We start from the raw sequence: 19,536 nt of genomic DNA, 5'->3' as shown, positions 1-19,536 counted from the left end.
GGGGGGAGACACAAACGTTGTGACGTCACTTTAACTTCATCACTTCATCAGTAACCGAAATTTTTTTTAAAATTATTTTATTCGCTGTACATTTAAATAACAAGTTTTTAAAACGATAATCGTTTTTATTCTTTTAATTTTCTTTCCTAAGCAGTTTTGGGTTATAAAATTACTAATATTTATATCGTCAAAAATATTTTGATAAAATATTAATAATACTTAGGTACTTACTTAATTCGATTTGGCGATTTCGTAGAAAAAATGTGACGTCACACTAGGGGGGAGGGGTTTGCCAAATGTGACCAAATGTGACAAGGGGGGGGGGGGGGTCAAAAAACCTAGAAATTCGTGTGACGTAATTAATGGATGACCCCTTAGGTGTTTTAAATAACACCAAAACACACAGAGTAAAGACAACATAATAACAACAAACCAACTAAAAGTTATGTAGAATATGTAGCTCTAAACACACTACACCGGAAATGAATACAAAAAAGAATACCTAACACCGTTAACCGCCGAAAGGATGTTTTGACACTTAAAAAATAGTTTTGAAATGCAAATTCCTTAATTGCAACAATAACTGGAAAGGAAAAGCCTTGTGCAATATGTAAACTTGTAAACTTTTCAAGTTTGTGAATCGACGTCAAATCGTCGACGTCGACGTGAAACTTCAATTTCGACCTTAATTCTTTGTAATAAGACGAAAAATGTGCAGTTATTTTTGATGTTGAATCAAGGTGAGGTTTTATTAGTTGTTTTAGAATGCGAATGACTGTGGAACCTTCTCCGGTCGGTTGGGTAAGTGGACGGAATAATTAGATCGCGTAAATTATATGAATTTAACATACTTGCTTAAAAGTGATGGGCTGGTGACGTAATAAGGTTATGATTAATATTTTCGGAACATCTTTTTTAGGGTTCCGTACCCAAAGGGTAAAACGGGACCCTATTACTAAGACTTCGCTGTCCGTCCGTCCGTCCGTCCGTCCGTCTGTCACCAGGCTGTATCTCACGAACCGTGATAGCTAGACAGTTGAAATTTTCACAGATGATGTATTTCTGTTGCCGCTATAACAACAAATACTAAAAACAGAATAAAATAAAGATCTAAATGGGGCTCCCATACAACAAAGGGGCTATTCATAAATTACGTCATTTCAAATTAGGGGGGGGGGTCTGGACATCGGATGACGGTAGCATGAAGTAGGAGGAAATGGGGTAATTTGAAGCATGATTTTTGGATGATTATAGGGGGGGGGGGGGGGGGGTCGAAAATCATCAAAAATCGATGACGTAATTTATGGACAGCCCCAAACGTGATTTTTGACCAAAGTTAAGCAACGTCGGGAGTGGTCAGTATTTGGGTGGGTGACCGTTTTTTTTTTGCTTTTTTTTTTTTTGCATTATGGTACGGAACCCTTCGTGCGCGAGTCCGACTCGCACTTGCCCGGTTTTTTCTATAATTTATCGCTTGCAAAATAAAGAATGCATTTATTGGGTGCTTGTAGGATAGTAATCTAGAAAAATCATACCTATTTGTAGATGTAGGTATATCGACGTATGTACATACATTATGTACTGGTGTATACTATAAATTTAATTTGAAAAGGTTTCCAATCATGTAATATTATTAATTAATAAGTAAGTACAAAAAAAACTATCAACTAAACATTTAAAAACTCAACTAAAATTTAAATAAAACTACTTCAAAATTTAATTAATCAATGAATTAAAAATAATTAAATATGTTCATAAATATTAAATATGTAATTAAATATACTTATTACATTTTGAATATAATAGTATAAATGCGAATGAAACTCTGTCTGTCTGTTACCTATTCACGCCTAAAGGAACCAATTTAGGTGAAATTTGGTACCTATGGAGATAGTTTGATACCCGGGCAAGGACCTAGGATAACTTCTATCAATCATTATCGTTATACCACGAACATGAATTTCAATTTTAAGTAGGTAGTATAGGTACCTAATGTCATAACAATTTATTACACAGATTACACACCACACCCGATTAGATCATTTACGTGTGTAGATTGGCATTAGAATGATGAAATACGTAGACCAAATCCGCAACGCATATTTCGATGTAAATTAGACATTTAATGAAAACTATCTCTCATCAACAAATCTTCTCAAACGTTTCACGTTTACAATCAACCACGTTCACATGTAAACATTTTCCCAATAACTCACGGAAATGTTCTCGTTGCATGCTGGAAATTCGCACATGAATTCGTGTGGGTGACTGTACAACGATCAATTACTACATCTTCATCATGCCTGTCACTTGTCTTAGCTTGAATTTTGTACTTTATGTGCCTTACTATATGGTCGTTTTTAGAGTGATGTATTTCTTTAAGATACGAGGTTTCGTAGTATAGCAGACTATCGCATCACATTAAGGAATTAGAGCGTGGTGCGTGCTCAGTTTTTAGTTTGACTGTTGTTGTAATTGGTATGAACATTCTATTAGGTATAGAATGTTTCACATTACTTAAATTTTAATCGTATAAGGGGCTATGGAAAATGGCGTCGCTACGCAGTTGCATCAATGTTGCGTCGAGCAGCAGCCATAGAGTTGAGAAGATGCCGACGCTCGGGAGAGTCGGGAGACCCTAGTGTGGCCAGTGTGGGGTCACTCTAAACTCCGATAAAGCATTTTTAACCAACCTATAATCTGTGTTTTTAGGTATTGAAATAAAAGTAAACTAAATCTACCCTCAAATGGCTCCTTAAGCCAGTTAAGGGCAGATGAAAGCATTACATGATCAAATAATGTAGGTTAAAGTCAGGTCGTTCAGTGACTGATCCAGGCGGTTTTGTATTTGGTTAGTTAACCAATAAATGTTATAACTACCCGAAAATTGACAAATTATTTGTTTACTTTTATTTAAATACCTAAAGATACAGAGTATAGGTCTCAATCTATGCTGGTATTTTGTGATCTAATGAACAATATGATCCCATAAGCATAATGTTGCGTGATGCCGTCACTTTCACTATTATATTAATTAACTCTACATGTATCACAGGTTTTTGTTGCTAGTTCTCATGAGGTATAAGGTGTGAGTAGATCTATAAATGATTTATGAGTTTACTTTTAATTACAAAAGCTCATTATAGCGAAGTAAAAGCTATGATCGAGACGCACGGTAGGTAGTTTGTTCGGCCAAGTTCCAAGAAAACCCGTGCGATACTTGCATTGGGTATATTTATATGAACCCCTTTTCAACACTTTTTCAACCTTCGTAACTTTCCATTGCATTATAGTAAATCATACTTTATAATTTTGTCTACACCTACAGTAAGGTAGAAGTATTCGACATGGGCACTTTATGTCAGAGCAATATAGGTTAAATTTGAACGGCGAAGATTTTTCTGTATTCAAATTTAATCCTTGTCACTTTGACATAAAGTGCCCATGTCGAATACTAGTGCAGCGTCGAGCACTAGTACTTCTACCTTATCTAGCGTAAATTTCATTCGATGGCGTGACGGACGTACGCGTTTGCGTTAAGTCATTTTGTATGGGATTTTGACCAGCGCGCCAAGCGGGACGTTTTGGACACTCAAAATACCATACAGAATGACACTTAACGCAAACGCATACGTCACGTCACGCTATTGAATGAAATTTACACTATCAGGCCTTTCCTCTATTGCAGACGATTTATGCATTGCTGTTTAGACAACGGTACGGTTACCATCAGTTTGTCACTGACATAAACGCCGTCGAGAACGTAATTTACTTTCTATACATCCCGTTTGCACTAATATGCGAGTGCGAGCGAGATGTATAGAAAGTAAATTACGTTCTCGACGGCGTTTATGTCAGTGACAAACTGATGGTAACCGTACGGGTTTGGTGACTGTGGAGGCCTATGCGTGAGCGGCACGACCTCCCACATTTTTGGCAGAGAAAACTCATGCCACCTGAGGTTCCAGTCCCGGTTTGCTTCTGCTGCTGAAATTTACACTTGGGGTACTGTAAATGTGTATTGCATACCTATTTATTTATAGCCACTTTTAATCGCCGTAACTTGTTTCCACTGCATCACTAAATCATTATTCGTATTCCGTTTATATTATAATTTACCTGCATATACATCTCAGAATATGATCATACAACAAAACTATTACAAAAAAATAGAAAATGCCAAAATGAGATCAACTTGACATCAATTTGTAAGTGTGAATCGGCCTGCAGTTGCACATGCACATGCAATTCTTTGTAACGGTACACGTATATGTACGATATGTTAAGTATAGCTGGAATTTTGAGATGGCCGACTATTTATAAAAGTTTCAGCAACTTGAACCTTATAATTTAAACAATAAAGTAACATTTTGAAGGAAGTATCATTCGACCACCAGAAATGAGATGTGAAGATAATCCTCTCAAAAATTACTTGATATAATTAATGCGATATGCTGTGCAGTTATTTTGGCAAGTTATGGCGTGGGAAAATACTTTGTGGGAATTGCATTTAGTTTAGTACGCCTACGAACAACCAATTATAAATTCAAATTTGTTTATAATTACAAAAAAATAAACAAAAAAACTAATGAGGTAATTTTTAGGTAATATATTTTATTTTATTTATTTATTTTTAATTGTTGTATGGTAGGCAACAACAGAAGTTTTTAATAGGGATGTTTTACAGACAGCATTCATGAAATCGAATATAGAGAAATACAAAAAAACGAGATCAAATATATTTTGCGCTTTCAGGTTGTTTTTTTTAATCTATGATTCTTGAGTGGCATCTGATTTAGTAGGTAATCTAAGGTCCACTTGCATCATCCCACTAACCCGGGGTTAAGCGGTTAAACCGTTAATCTAGTGTCAAATATAACTGGTAACCATGGTAACTCCAGGTTTAACCGGTTAACCCCGAATTAGTGGAATGGTGCAAGTGGACCTAAGTAAGCTAAACTCAAAATAAGTACCTAAGTTCAACATATCGAAGTACGATAGGCACTGATAATCTGTACCTTGATCGTATTGCAATAACTACTCGTATAAGTATAGGTATTACTCCTAAACGGAAACCTAGGCCATTTCCTCGCAAATTGACCATTATCTGACCACACGCTGAGACACATTGGATCGCGAGTGATAGGACTATAACATAGACCACCACGTGTAGACACCGCTTTTGAAGCGTTTGTGAAAACTGACGGCCTACCGCGGACCACGTTCGATGTGTTGCCTCTCTGTCGCACTTGTAAATTCGTACGTAAGTGTGACAGGGAGGCAACACGTCGAACGTGGTTCGCGGTAGGCCCTCTGAAAACCAAGTGAGATGCCAACCACACACGCTGTTCTATTCTAAAATACTACGCAGCGCTGCTTCGCTCAGTTGCATAAGTCACACCATTTTATACTACTCAAATTGCCATTTGGCATTTAATTATTTGAAATAAGTCATCATTTAATTTATTAGAAATAAGGTATACCCATGGGGTTGGTCGGTCAAAGTAATTAGCAGATGGCGCCAGCATAGCTTGCCCTGTTAATCCCTAGAATTGTGTCAAATTTTTGTTTTTTTTTTATTGGGTTTTATATCCTCTATCCTGGATCCATTAAGCCAAATCTCATATAAAAAAAGGGGCAAGCTATGATGGCGCCATCTATGCAAACCTTTGACAGTTGCCAACCCCATTGTCAGTTAACTGTGGGTACCATGGTACTTTGCAGTACATAGGTATATTATGTAGTCAGAATTGTTTTATTACATCTCGACAAGTACTTCTTTCACCACCAAAAGGACGTAACGTAATTCATATACATCGCGTGCTTACGAACACTATGGTCATACCGAAACCGGTCACAAGTTGTATAACACAAATGAAGATGCGTCCACACTGTAATTAACCACCAATCTTCCGCTGCGTTACGTGACGCGTTTGCCGTCGTTACACAAATTAAACGCAGATTACTAGGATATTAATCAGTAATTGGGGTTATTGAGGATATGCCTATTGAGATAATTTGACGTCGTAAAAGATGTGATCAACGGTTTTTTAATAAGGTAAACAATCTTGATGAATTAAAGATTTAAAAACTAAACTAAAATTAAAATAAACCTACTTAAAAATTTAACTAATACTTATAATATTATATAAAAACTAAATTATACTAATAAAATATATAAAAATAAAAAGAAGTTTTAAAGAGAATACCCCTTCTAGAACCTCCGCCTGCGGCATTGAGCCCATAACGCTGGCTGCGTTACCTCTCTGTATTGCCAGCGATATGCGCTGGGAGAGGTAAGCGCCAGCCCTATGGTCTCCCGAAGCGTCGACCATTTTTTAATTGGTCGTTTTAATAATTACCGGGTAGTATGAGGACTGTGTTAGAAACTCAAGCAGACCTAGTGTTAATCTCTAATTTGTTTCGCACATAAATTGGCATTGTATTATTTGTTACAATGTATACGTAATAAAAAAAAAACAAGGTAAAACGTTTTTATACTTTAACCTCACTACAGACTAAATTTCCTCCTTTTCTAGAGTCTGGTACCTATTACCCTATATACCAATTGACACTTTGTTCATTAAAATTGACTGAGTTCGACACTTCATCGGAATGAATCACCATAGTACCTGTAGTTGTGGTAGCGGGATCTGACTCCAAAGAAAACAACCGAATCACTTTCACAGCTGTATTGTAGCAAAGCGGTACATAGTCTCAAGCACAAGCGAAGGAAAGATAATGTAAACAAATGCGTAAATCGTAAGCAGTAAGCGAGCGCGGGCGCAGCGCGGAGCGGCATGCATTCGCCGTCAGGTTGGGTGTCCGACTGGCGTGGCGGGGCAGCGCGGCCGGCGCGGGCGCGCACCTCGTCGAGCCGGTTTCTGGTGTGACGTCATGGCGGCCTGTCCACCGCGTCCGGAGTTTCGACACAGTAGATAGGATAATTTGTTTGTATTGATGTTGATTTTAAAATATGTTTATTTATTTATATATTGCATGTGTGTTACTATAGTGAAAGTGAATGTTTTTATATATTTATTTATGTGTTTATATTTATATATATTGTATTTAATAATTTATATTTACTGTATGTGTAACTTTATTATTTATGTTTAGTGTTGTAAATATCTGGTATTAATATTACATGCTATCTATGTATATAAGTAAATATTATATTATTTATTATTATGTACATGCACTTAATAGAAGTATAGTGGTTACACCACATCACTCCCTCCCAGAGACCGTCTTACGGGCGATAATAATCTGGAAACTTCACTCGTCTGCCAGATCTGGTATGTGTTTTCGGCTTATTATTTTCTGTTTCTTTGGTCTTCTGGGGGTGTGTACTCATCTTTTCTTTCTTTTCAGGTTCTCTGACGTTGCTGTTGGTGCTATCTTCGAGCGTATAAGCTGGCTTTAGTCTGTCAATGGATATGGTGTTTTCTTTTCCATTTACCCTCACCTTCCAGACTTTGTCTCCTCGTTCTATTACTGCGTGTGGCCCAGTGTAGGCTGGCGTTAATGCGCCACGTACAGCATCTTCTCTTACGAAGACGTGAGTGGCTGACTTCAGGTCTTTAAAAACGAAAGTTCTCTTATTTCCATGCCACGAAGTAGGCACAGGGTGCAGCTGCTGGGTTATATTACGCAAGCGCGCAGTAAAATCGGTGACATCGGTTGTCGTAGCTTCGCTGGGTTGAAAGAACTCGCCAGGTAGCCTTAAGGTCTCTCCGTACACGAGCTCTGCGGATGACGTCTGCAGGTCTTCTTTGAACGCACTTCTTATTCCTAGTAAGACTAGTGGTAAAGATTCCGTCCAGTTCTCCTGCGCGTGACAGACAATGGCTGCTTTTAACTGCCTGTGGAACCTCTCGATTAATCCGTTACAGGCAGGGTGATACGCCGTTGTACGTCTGTGTTTGAATCCAGCTATTTTTGCCAAATACGCGAAGAGTGCCGATTCAAATTGTCTTCCGCGGTCAGTGACGATGTCCATAGGACATCCGAATCGGGATATCCAGACAGACAGGAGTGCCTTGGCGACTGTTTCGGCTGTGATGTCCATCATCGGAATAGCTTCGGGCCAGCGTGTGTAGCGATCAATGGCAGTAAGACAGTAGCGGTAACCTTGAGATGGCGGCAGAGGTCCGACGATATCAATGTGGACATGCGAGAATCGGGCTTTAGGCAGTTGGTATGTTCCCAAAGGTGCCTGGACGTGCCTCGTTATTTTAGAGCGTTGGCAGGCTGTGCACGCTCGTGCCCAGTCATGACAATCATTGTTCATGTTTGGCCAGATAAATCGTTCTGCTACTAGCCTCGCTGATGCCCTAATTCCAGGGTGACTAAGCGAGTGCAGACTATTGAAGACTTGCTGGCGATATTCAGGAGTCACGTAAGGTCTCAGAGTTGACGTGCTACTATCACAGTATAGCTCGGTGGCGGAACCGGGTATCATCATCTTCTTCAGTTTGATGGTATGGGTTGTGTCACCGTCCAAAATGCGTTTCAGCTCTGAGTCCTTGCCTTGAGCTTTCGCAAGTTGCACAAGGTCGACAGGCTTTTCTAGCTCCTCTATCCTTGACAGTGTATCAGCAACCACGTTGTCCTTCCCTGAAATGTGGCGTATGTCCGTGGTGAACTGAGATATCAGGTCAAGATGGCGAAATTGCCTTGGTGAGCAGTTCGACTTGTGTGACGCGAAGGCGAAGCACAAAGGCTTGTGGTCGGTGTATACCGTAAATACTCGTGCCTCTAGCATGTGCCTGAAATATTTGATTGCGTTATATATTGCCAGCAACTCCCGGTCATACGGCGAATACTTTTGTTGAGCGGGGCTCAGCTTCTTCGAATAAAACGCAATTGGCTGCCAATCGTCCCCGTGCTTCTGCTGTAGCGCCGCGCCAACCGACGTGTCTGACGCGTCTGTGACCAGTGCCAGAACAGCTTTACCGTCAGGGTGTGCTAGTAGGGCAGCATCACATAGACTTTTCTTACAGTCGTTAAAAGCCTTCATCGCATCGCCCTTCAACACAACTGGCTGTGATCCTTTGGCTGATCCAATCAGTAAGTTGTGCAGTGGAGCTTGTAACTGTGCTGCTTGAGGAATAAAGCGACGATAGAAATTTATCATTCCCAAGAACCTTCTTAGCTCTTTGATGGTTTTCGGAGCTGGAAATGTCTCGACTGCTTCCACCTTCGCTGCCAGTGGTTTAGTTCCTTCCGCGGAAATGTGGTAACCGAGGAACTTTACTTCCGGTACGCCGAAGATACATTTGGAAGGGTTTATGACGATCCCGTAGTCACGAAGCTTGCCGAACAGCTGTTTCAGGTGTTCCGTGTGAGCCTCTTCATTCTCAGAGAAAACGAGAAAGTCATCCAAGTAGGCGAATACAAAGTCCATTTCTCTTGTGACTTCATCCACGAACCTTTGAAATGTCTGCCCAGCGTTCCTGAGTCCAAATGTCATATAAGGAAACTCGTACAATCCAAAGGGCGTCGCTATGGCAGTCTTCGCGATGTCGTCAGGATTTACCGGTATTTGGTTGTACGCTTTTACCAAGTCTATGGTGGAGAAGACTTTACAACCTGATAGCTGGTGGGCAAAGTCGTGGATGTGACGGAGGGGATAGCGGTCAGGGACTGTTCGCGCGTTTAACTGTCGATAATCCCCGCAGGGTCTCCAGCCGTTATCCTTCTTTGGTGCAAGGTGTAATGGCGAAGACCAGGGGCTTGACGATGGGCGTGCTGTTCCATTCTTGAGCATCGCTTCGAACTCCGCCTTGGCAATCTTCAGCTTATCTGGAGCTAGCCTTCTTGGAGTACAGTGCACCGGTGGTCCCTCGGTAGTCGTGATGTAGTGCAAAGTGTTGTGCTTTATTTCGCGATGAATACCGGGAGGGCGTGTTATCTCCGGGTACTCTCTCAGGATATCATTGTACTTCGACTCACCATGGAGGGTCTTGATTGAAAACACGGTGTCCTCTGGAGTCACGGCTGTGGCAATCGCTGACAGCAATGTCGTACAGTCCAGCAAGCGCTTATGGCGACAGTCGACGACTAAATTGTAAAAACATAGGAAGTCGACCCCGATGATAGCCTTGGTGACGTCTGCTACGACGAACTGCCAACTGAAGTCTCGACGGAGCCCGAGATCCAGACTCAGCTGTACGTGACCGTAAGTACTGATGATTGACCCGTTAGCAGCGAAGAGTTCGTAATTGGTTTTTGGTCGATATTCGCGCAATGAAGTTTTAGGAAAGACGCAAAGATCGCTTCCGGTATCAACGAGGAATTGCATCTTTGATCGTCGGTCTGTGACGAATAAGCGACCGGAACTGGGGCAATCGCTGGCCGCCATTATCGATTGCCCTGATCGTTTCCCGATGAGAAGTCACACGGCTTCACGCATCTCGTCGCCTGCTGTTGGAACTTGAAGTGGTACCAGCACACTGGAAACTTGCGGTAGCTGGATTGCGAACGCTGCTGACTATTTCCGCGTCGCTGACTGTTGCTACGTTCACGGTGCTGCGGCTTACCTCCATTTCTGTATCTGGGACGAGATCGTGAACGCATTTCGCTGGAGAGCTCCTGCATCTGTCTCGTAAGTGCAGCAATTTGACTAGCCATTAGATCCATAGCTGAACTGCCGGGCTGGCTAGAGGCGCTTGCGACCTGTGGAGTACCTGGATTGATGTCCCATACACGGTCTGCTAGATCTGCCAAAGAATCGAGGGTTGACAGCGGCTGGGTTGCTACGGCTCCTTGAATGTTATGCGGCAAACGGCTAGTCCAAATGGTCTTCATAAAGTCCTCAGGAACGTCCGGGCCGGCGATATGCTGCAAGTGTCTTAAAAATTGCGAAGGCTTTCTGTCGCCTAATTCTTCGTGGAGCAAGAGTGTCTTCAGTTTCTTCTCCCGCGAAGCTGACAGGCGTTTAATAAGCTCGCTTTTTAACTTTTCATATTTGTTTGTTGCAGGCGGAGATATAATTATATCTTTAACTTCGGCTGCGTACTGCTGCTCTAGTTGCGATAGGACGTAATAAAATTTTGTCGTGTCGGAAGTAATGTTCGACAATATAAATTGGCCTTCCACTTGCTTGAACCACACCTCAGGTTCTTGTGGCCAAAACGCCGGTATCTTAACTCCGACACGGAATGTGTCGACACCAGTGGTAATGCGCTCGGTACCGTTATCTTTCGCAGGCGTGTTAACTTTAGCATCTTTAAAGCTATCTTTCTCTTCAGTATCAGACATTATGCTTGACTTACTGTTTCCTTAGGCTGTTGTTGTAATTATCCAGAAGAAAACTGCGATCTTCGTCCAAAATAGGGGTCACCAGTGTAGTTGTGGTAGCGGGATCTGACTCCAAAGAAAACAACCGAATCACTTTCACAGCTGTATTGTAGCAAAGCGGTACATAGTCTCAAGCACAAGCGAAGGAAAGATAATGTAAACAAATGCGTAAATCGTAAGCAGTAAGCGAGCGCGGGCGCAGCGCGGAGCGGCATGCATTCGCCGTCAGGTTGGGTGTCCGACTGGCGTGGCGGGGCAGCGCGGCCGGCGCGGGCGCGCACCTCGTCGAGCCGGTTTCTGGTGTGACGTCATGGCGGCCTGTCCACCGCGTCCGGAGTTTCGACACAGTAGATAGGATAATTTGTTTGTATTGATGTTGATTTTAAAATATGTTTATTTATTTATATATTGCATGTGTGTTACTATAGTGAAAGTGAATGTTTTTATATATTTATTTATGTGTTTATATTTATATATATTGTATTTAATAATTTATATTTACTGTATGTGTAACTTTATTATTTATGTTTAGTGTTGTAAATATCTGGTATTAATATTACATGCTATCTATGTATATAAGTAAATATTATATTATTTATTATTATGTACATGCACTTAATAGAAGTATAGTGGTTACACCACATACCTAATATAATATGCTATAAAAAATTACAACACGCTTATTCAACACTATCTGCCTATGCCTATAGGTACATATATTAGCCCCTATGTATGTATACCGCACAGAATATATATAATTAAAGTGTTGTGTAAAAATTATACATTCGCTAATTATTATTCCAGTTGGACACTCATTTTGCACGCGAGTGTTCAGATTCTTGCCAAAACGAGTATCCGGTTGCCTTTCATCAGACTTATTTAAATTAACATTAACGTAGGTATAATAGTAAGTACCGTAAAATGGGGTGAGTAGGTGCAAAAGTGACATTCAAACCTCGATAACATTTTATTTTTACATATACAAACTGAATGGTGTATATAATAAATGTTCCGGACGTTAATGTATTTTAGTTTTTATTTTATTTTGGGTAGTTCCATTTCATAACTTTGACGATAAACAGGAAATCCCACCTTACCCCGTAGTCCCTCGTATTTGGGGTGAGTTGGGTTTTCATACAAAGGTGATTTTGGAAGATTGTTGGATCGTTTTTTTTTTATTATGAGTATTACTATAGCTCTATTTGAAATTGGAATACATTATTTTTGTAGCAGTTGCCTTAAAATCCCATCTCACCCCCCTTCCATCCCTTCTCTCCCCATTCATAACCCAACTCTCCCCGCGAACCCTACTCACCCCATTTTACGGTACCTGGTTTTGCACGGAAGAGGACTTATTTAAACCCACGGAAATAATGCATTTCTATAAATTATCATGACTACTGGTAAAAGCCATAGCGTCTAGAATAAGTATAGGTAGGCATGTAATTTTGTAATTCGATTTATTTTGATCTACTATGAGTACCTACATTTATTAGGATTCCGTACCCAAAGGGTAAAAACGGGACCCTATTACTAAGACTCCGCTGTCCGCCTGTCCGCTTGTCCGTCCGTCCGTCAGTCTGACTAGGCTGTAACTGATGAACCGTAATAGCTAGAGTGTTTAAATTTTTACAGATGATGTATTTCTGCTGCCGCTATAACAACAAATACTAAAAACAAAACAAAATAAATATTTAAGTGGGGCTCCCATACCCATACAACTAACGTGATTTTTTTGTCGTTTTTTGCGTAATGGTACGGAACCCTTCGTGCGCGACTCCGACTCGCACTTGGCCGGTTTTTTAATAGCAATGTCTTTATTTATAAACAATGCCCGTTGGCTGTCTCTTCTGTACAGTCGCCATCAGATATATCGGAGCGGCCAAGGTGTTCACAATATCTGAACACGCGCTCTAACGCCCTGACAATAGAGGCGTGTTCCGATATTTGTGAGCACCTTGGCCGCTCCGATATATCTGATGGCGACTGTACATAGTTGTAACGTGTAACATAGATTTGCCTTGACATCATGATATGATTCATGATGTGTGATGATGATCATGCTTACGTCTTCGATTTAATATTTATTTTTGTATGGTACAGTCAACAACAGAGCTATGAATACAGGCAAAGTGTCAAAAATATGTATACAGTACTTTATTGCCTGTACATTAAGGTCGTGTATACATATTTTTGGCACTTTGCCTGTATTCATAGCTCTGTTGTTGACTGTACTTTATAAATTTACAGTTTGTGATACTATCCTTATAGCCACCTTTCAATTCCATTGTATTTTTTTTTATTGTAATTGTTACAGATCACAATTGCGTTCTTCTTGGCAAGTCTAAATTTAAATATCACTTTCTTTTTTTTTAATATATGGTCGGCTTCAGCTTGATGACGAGATTAGTCTCGCCAGTGAAGAGATCTATGATCTAGGCTCGGTAGGTGCGTACGCGCATATATAGAGTCTAATTAAGCCTTTCTCGGCACGGGGGCTGTCACTTCACTTTCCTTTTTATGCAATTTGTTACTTTGATTTCTTTTGGTAAGGATTTTACCAAAAAAAATCACCAAATACCAGTACTATCTGGGGGCACGGCAGTGCCCCCGCCAAGTCGAGCAAAACAAAGCCGCACGGCCGTACCATCCTTTTCCCGAAGCGATTCAGGCGATTCTCGACGTATTATTTTATCAGAACTATTTTATCCTTCACGATATCGCACGAAATAATCATTGAAAATACATTTACTAGAAACTGTATGCAGATATTATGTCTTTGATTTTATAATTATGTAGTCAATTGGGCCTGTCGAATTTTAGTACCTCGGGTGTGAAAACCAGGTTTAAACGCTGGTATCTGATAAAACTGATACCCTAATACAGGGGTGACCAATTAGTTTCTTCAGGGGTCCAATTTTTCAAAATAATATGACCACTGTGGTCCGTTTCTACTTCAGTTTATTAAATAAGTATTAAAATGATATAGGTCGGCGGTCCGGATTGGGACCGCGGTCCGCTATTTGGTGACCCCTGCCCTAATACATACAATATAATTAGCCTCCTAAGGCCCAGCCATACAAATGAAAAATCCAAAATTTGTCACTGAAATTTGAACCTTCAATGCAGGGAATAGAGTTGATTTTGATTTTGTTTGAAAATTGAATGAAACAAAACAAAATGGGACTATGTTCCAATTGAATATGATATAAATTTCATCGAACTGAATTAGTACTATAGGTAGGACCTTGGGCCTTAGGAGGATTAGTTCAGTCATTATAGATTTTGATCTGTGAATAATCAGTTCTTGGATTTTTGTTTCGTAGGTCCCTCGGGGGGGTCACAGGGAGTGTAAATTCAAAAAGTAGACTGAATCAGGCTCCTGTGTATATTCGAAAAACGGTTTTTCTTGAGTAACTCGGCCATTTTTGAATTTACAGTAAAACCGTGAGAACAAAAATTGTAGGAAATTTGATTCTCTACAAGTTTAGTCCTCTTCATTTATGCCGTAAAGTTGAAAATAAACGAGATGATGAAAATATTTTGAATTTGTCGCTTTTTTCAAATTTAATTTCCAAAATATCGATCCTAGAAGAAAAATTGTGAGAACCAAACTTGTAGAGAATCAAATTTTCTACAATTTTTGTCCTCACGGTTTTACTGTAAAATCAAAAATGGCCGAGTTATTCATGAAAACCGTTTTTCGAATATACACAGGAGCCTGATTCAGTCTACTTTTTGAATTTACACTCCTAGTGACACCCCGACAGACATACAAAAAAAAAATCCAAGAACTGATTATTAACGGGTAGGGTCGGATTTTTGGATATAATGACTGGACTAGATAGATTAAGAAATATCAGACACAATATCGGATGGTGTACGAAACGCTTCACTTTCAGCTTGTTAACAATCATGACCTTAATTTATTCAATTATTCATATTGTTCGCCGAATTATGTGCAAGTGTGAGGTGTTTCCAAGTGTAGCGTTTTAATTGTTATGAATGTTTATGATAATCATGTTCATTATACCTACGTGTTGTAATGTATTAACACTAACAGGAACACCCGTAACTGGGCCATTTTATATAAAGTTGTACACTATCTTTTTTTTTTAATTTGGGTATTTTTATGATATCCTAGGCAAAAAAAGGGTTCTAAAATTTCCACATATTTTTTGTTCTTTCCATTCCATTATTGACACAAAAAAGGCTATGAAAAATGGTAAAAAATGGACACAAAAATATTGGGACTTTTTTCATTTTACTTACTAGGATTGAAAGAGCTCGTGACCTGGCCCCTATTTCACCAACGTGACAGGTGCGACAATTCGACAAGTCTCATTGTTGCTGACGTCACAGGCATCCATGGGCTACGGTTATCGCTTACCATCGGGCGGGCCGTATTCCTGTTTGTCACCATCATTGTATTATTTAAAAAAAGTTTATTATATAGGCAAAAAACAGGCATTTCTCTTGCGATGTTTATGATGATTATGATGACAATTGTCACAAGATTTCAAAGAACTTTCGGTAATTCTTGACAGCAAATGAGTTCTGTGTCGGAATTTCGTGACAATTGTCGTATTTCTTGTGACAATTGTCATTAGCTTCGCAAAATAAGTACTTATTAACTGGCGATATAGTGGAGTTTTTTTTTAAATTAACATGTTGGTGGCAATCAACCACACCGCCCGTCTGATGGTAAGCGGTTATCGTAGCCTATGGAGGCCTGTGACGTCAGTAACAGTGATGTCGACAATTGCCGGACCTGTCACCTTGATGAAATAGGGCCCTGATGACCCGAGTGAAAACTGAGCTTCATTTAATTTTAAAACCAACATCATGTTTACATATTTAATTACACAAACGGGTCGTAATAAAAACTATAAATAAATATGCGTACAAAACGCAGAGTTTAAAGTGCAACATCATGTTATTAAATATTATTTACCCGTAATACGCCTAAGTGCATTTGAAAGTTAGTAGCGACTAGAAAATTTACAGGAAAAACGTTGTAAAATCCACTCTCTTACTTTTAATACTACCAAGGATAGTTTGTACGTAAAACAAGTGTATGTGGCTTTCCATCGCCGAAGGGTCCTTATACTAATGTACTCCTTATGCTTCAAGTGGAATAAGGTCCTTTTTATCTGAAGTACCTTGTCCTACTTAGGTACTTACTTATTTTTTCAGTAAACATTAGGTACCGTGTACCGTCATTTGATCCCGTGCTAAAAATAACTATAAGATTTCAAAATATTTTTTTCTACCAAGTGAATAATCCTGAAAGATAAAGTAGGTATTGAGTGGTATCGACATAAAAAGTTTTCCCGTTCTCTCAAAAAACTACCCTTATATCTCCTATTTATAGTTCCAGACATTTCGCAAATTATTCAGACTTGGAGACTCAAGTTAACCCTGTACCTACAGACCTTAATACATTGAAATAAGGTTACAAATTGTACACATATTTTTGACCTTGACATGCACATGTGCGTATTGTTTCCCGATGGTACAATAATTACAAACAGCTCGTTTGTAGGCCACTTGAACAAAGCCGTGTCGACAATAAGTGTGCTTTCTAATGCTTTCGCAGCCTGATTGATATTGCTATGAATTAGTCTGGTGATTCGCTGGAGGTGAAATGTCAAGGTGCGATACTGTGGCGCTTTATGACTTTTTACGTAATGGCTGTTATTGTTATTATGGAGGGTAGAGGTACCTCTACGCTCCATAGTTGTTATGGTCTTTTGTACATTTTGGTGTGTTATTGGAGTTTACTTCATAAGAGGCTGTATTTTTGAAATTAAACTTTTGCGTCATTTTTCTGCTCAGTTCTTTTCTTTAGATTTTGAGAAAAATAACTATGATATAAGAAACACCTTCGTAATATAATTTGAATGATACATAAGGCACGGGTTTTAAGTAAATAGCTTAGAAGAAATAATTCATTAAAATAACTTGGACCAGGAATATGATGCCCGTAGCAGGAAAGTGACGGTATTAGCAGGAAAATGCCTCCGTCATTGCTATTTTTCTAATTGTTTGGAGAAATCGCACTTTGAAAATACACCCAATAATCGATTTTCAGGTATAAGCCCGGGGTATGAACATTTATGAGAAGTAAAACCTAACGTTGCATTACGTTATGTAAATGTTTCGTGCGCAATTTACTTTGAGCATCCCCTAGCAACGGCTGCGTGGATACACTATTTATTCAATGTCAACATTGTCAACAATTTTATAACTGGCAACCGTACTGTCTTCCATAAGATCTCACGGTTCTTACTACACTGTTCACTGTTCTACCAAATATGAAGTTGTTAATGAACAGTGCACCTAATGTAATGTAATGCCATACGATAAATAAATATTTAAATTTGGAACTTACGGTCTGTCAAATAGGGGAACACTCGAGTGACTCGACTAATTATTTTTGCGGGGGATACCGATCTTGGTATCCCCCGCAAAAATAATTAGTCGAGGGTCTTATGGATAAAAGTTTGAAGAGTTAGACCAAGAAAAGTCTGCAGAGATTTTGACAGCACACGCAGTGCCAGTGTTATTTATACGTCTTAATTACATAGAAGTCTGACGTTTAAAATAACACCTGCACTGCGTGTGCTGTCAAAATCTCTGCAGTCTAGGCTTCTTGGTTTAACTCTACATTAAAGGATCATAGTTGGTGGAGATGCTGGGATCACAATTTCAAGTAACATTCGTAAACACTATAGCACCGATGCATATGATTTCGTCTAGTAAGACCAATTTTTGAGGTTCTCGCGTTTGTACAAAATAATATTTTAGTTTAGAATCACTAATATTTAATGCTTATAATAATGTAGTTTAGTTTTATATGGTAATATTCTACAATAACTAAATCCAAATACAAGAAATTCCGAAAGAAAATAAATAATGATTTTTTATTTTTTATTTGACGGGTAGGAATACAACAGATGTGAAAAGGGCTATTACTAGGAAAAGCAACACGGCTCTGCCAATGTACTGACAATTTTGTTTCGAGCCCATGCATGCATGCATCAGCAGTGATGTAGGAGAGGAGAATATGATTTGGACAACGTTTTTGAAAAGTACATTTTTTCAGCAATAAAAGTCTCATGCAATTTTATTATACGATTAAAATAAACTAGATTAAGTATCACTATTATGGTTCCCATTACTGGGCCATTTTATGTTTATGACGTTTATGTGTAAAATTTATTAGAATAAACAAAATTGTTGTGTGGAACTTGACGAACTAATTTGCATCGGGGCTCGTACAAACTAGCGCACGTACTTACTTAATCGACAACAGTTGCGTCCGCGGACCGTTGGGTTAGCAGGACGCTCTTCCGTACCGTTGCCGCTAACCAGGTCTAGCTGTTTTGGAGATATGCTAGTGCTCTCGAACCAATAAGCGCAATAAACAAGTTGATATTCTTAAAATCTGAAGCGCTGGTGGCCTAGCGGTAAGAACGTGCGACTTGCAATCACGGGTTCAAACCCCGGCTCGTACCAATGAGTTTTTCGGAACTTATGTACGTTTGATATTTACCACGTTTACTTTTCGGTGAAGGAAAACATCGTAAGGAAACCGGACTAATCCCAATAAGGCCTAGTTTACCCTCTTGGTTGGAAGGTCAGATGGCAGTCGCTTTCGTAAAAACTAGTGTCTATGCCAATTCTTGGGATTAGTTGTCAAGCGGACCCCAGGCTCTCATGAGCTGTGGTAAAATGCCGGGACAACGCGAGGAAGAAAAAGATTCTTAAAATCTGAATGCCGCGCGCCGGAATTGTCGTATTAAAGTAATAAAGCGAGAGTGAAAATTGAATTTGAAAAAAATTTGGCTGTTTCATACATTCCGGCTGATGTGATGTCGCTGATTTCTATAGGACAGACGATTTTCCTTTTCGCGATTTCGGCATTGGTCCCATAGTTAAAGTTGTCCGGTATCCTATAAAGTCACTAACGCAGAGTATGAATGGTGGTTAAAATTTCACCCTGAATGTTATACAGCTGTTCCCGCTGTCCCACTCTCATAGGATTTGGTGAATTCGGTGTGCTTTAGATAATGCAGACCACCCTGTCCACCGGGGAAACCCTTCTTCCCCCAGCGAACGGATAACAAAAAGATGCTCATTTCCATCGCCAAGGTGACGTGTTGCCTCATGTCACACTTACGTACGAATTTACAAGTGCGACAGAGAGGCAACACGTCGAACGTGGTT

The 19,536-nt window shown here is 39.6% G+C and overlaps 2 protein-coding genes across 2 annotated transcripts in view; one reads left to right on the top strand and one right to left on the bottom strand.

Annotated features, from left to right (window-relative positions):
* LOC134797425 (26S proteasome regulatory subunit 7) overlaps window positions 1-19,536 on the top strand; it is a 155,486-nt gene that overhangs the window by 85,804 nt on the left and 50,146 nt on the right. The gene's annotated exons all lie outside the window — the stretch shown is intronic.
* LOC134797351 (uncharacterized) lies at window positions 10,366-11,265 on the bottom strand. The gene has a single exon (XM_063769571.1). It carries the CDS (start codon window positions 11,263-11,265, stop codon window positions 10,366-10,368), a length of 900 nt encoding a protein of 299 aa, XP_063625641.1.

This window comes from Cydia splendana, chromosome 15, assembly GCF_910591565.1.
Source record: "Cydia splendana chromosome 15, ilCydSple1.2, whole genome shotgun sequence".
NCBI lineage: Eukaryota > Metazoa > Arthropoda > Insecta > Lepidoptera > Tortricidae > Cydia > Cydia splendana.
The sequence above is the reverse complement of the archived record's forward strand: the minus strand, read 5'-3'. Positions and strand labels throughout refer to the sequence as shown.

What these genes read in the sequence shown, in the direction of transcription:
- LOC134797351 (XM_063769571.1), bottom strand. Translation starts at nt 11,265, where the DNA reads ATGTCTGATACTGAAGAGAAAGATAGCTTTAAAGATGCTAAAGTTAAC.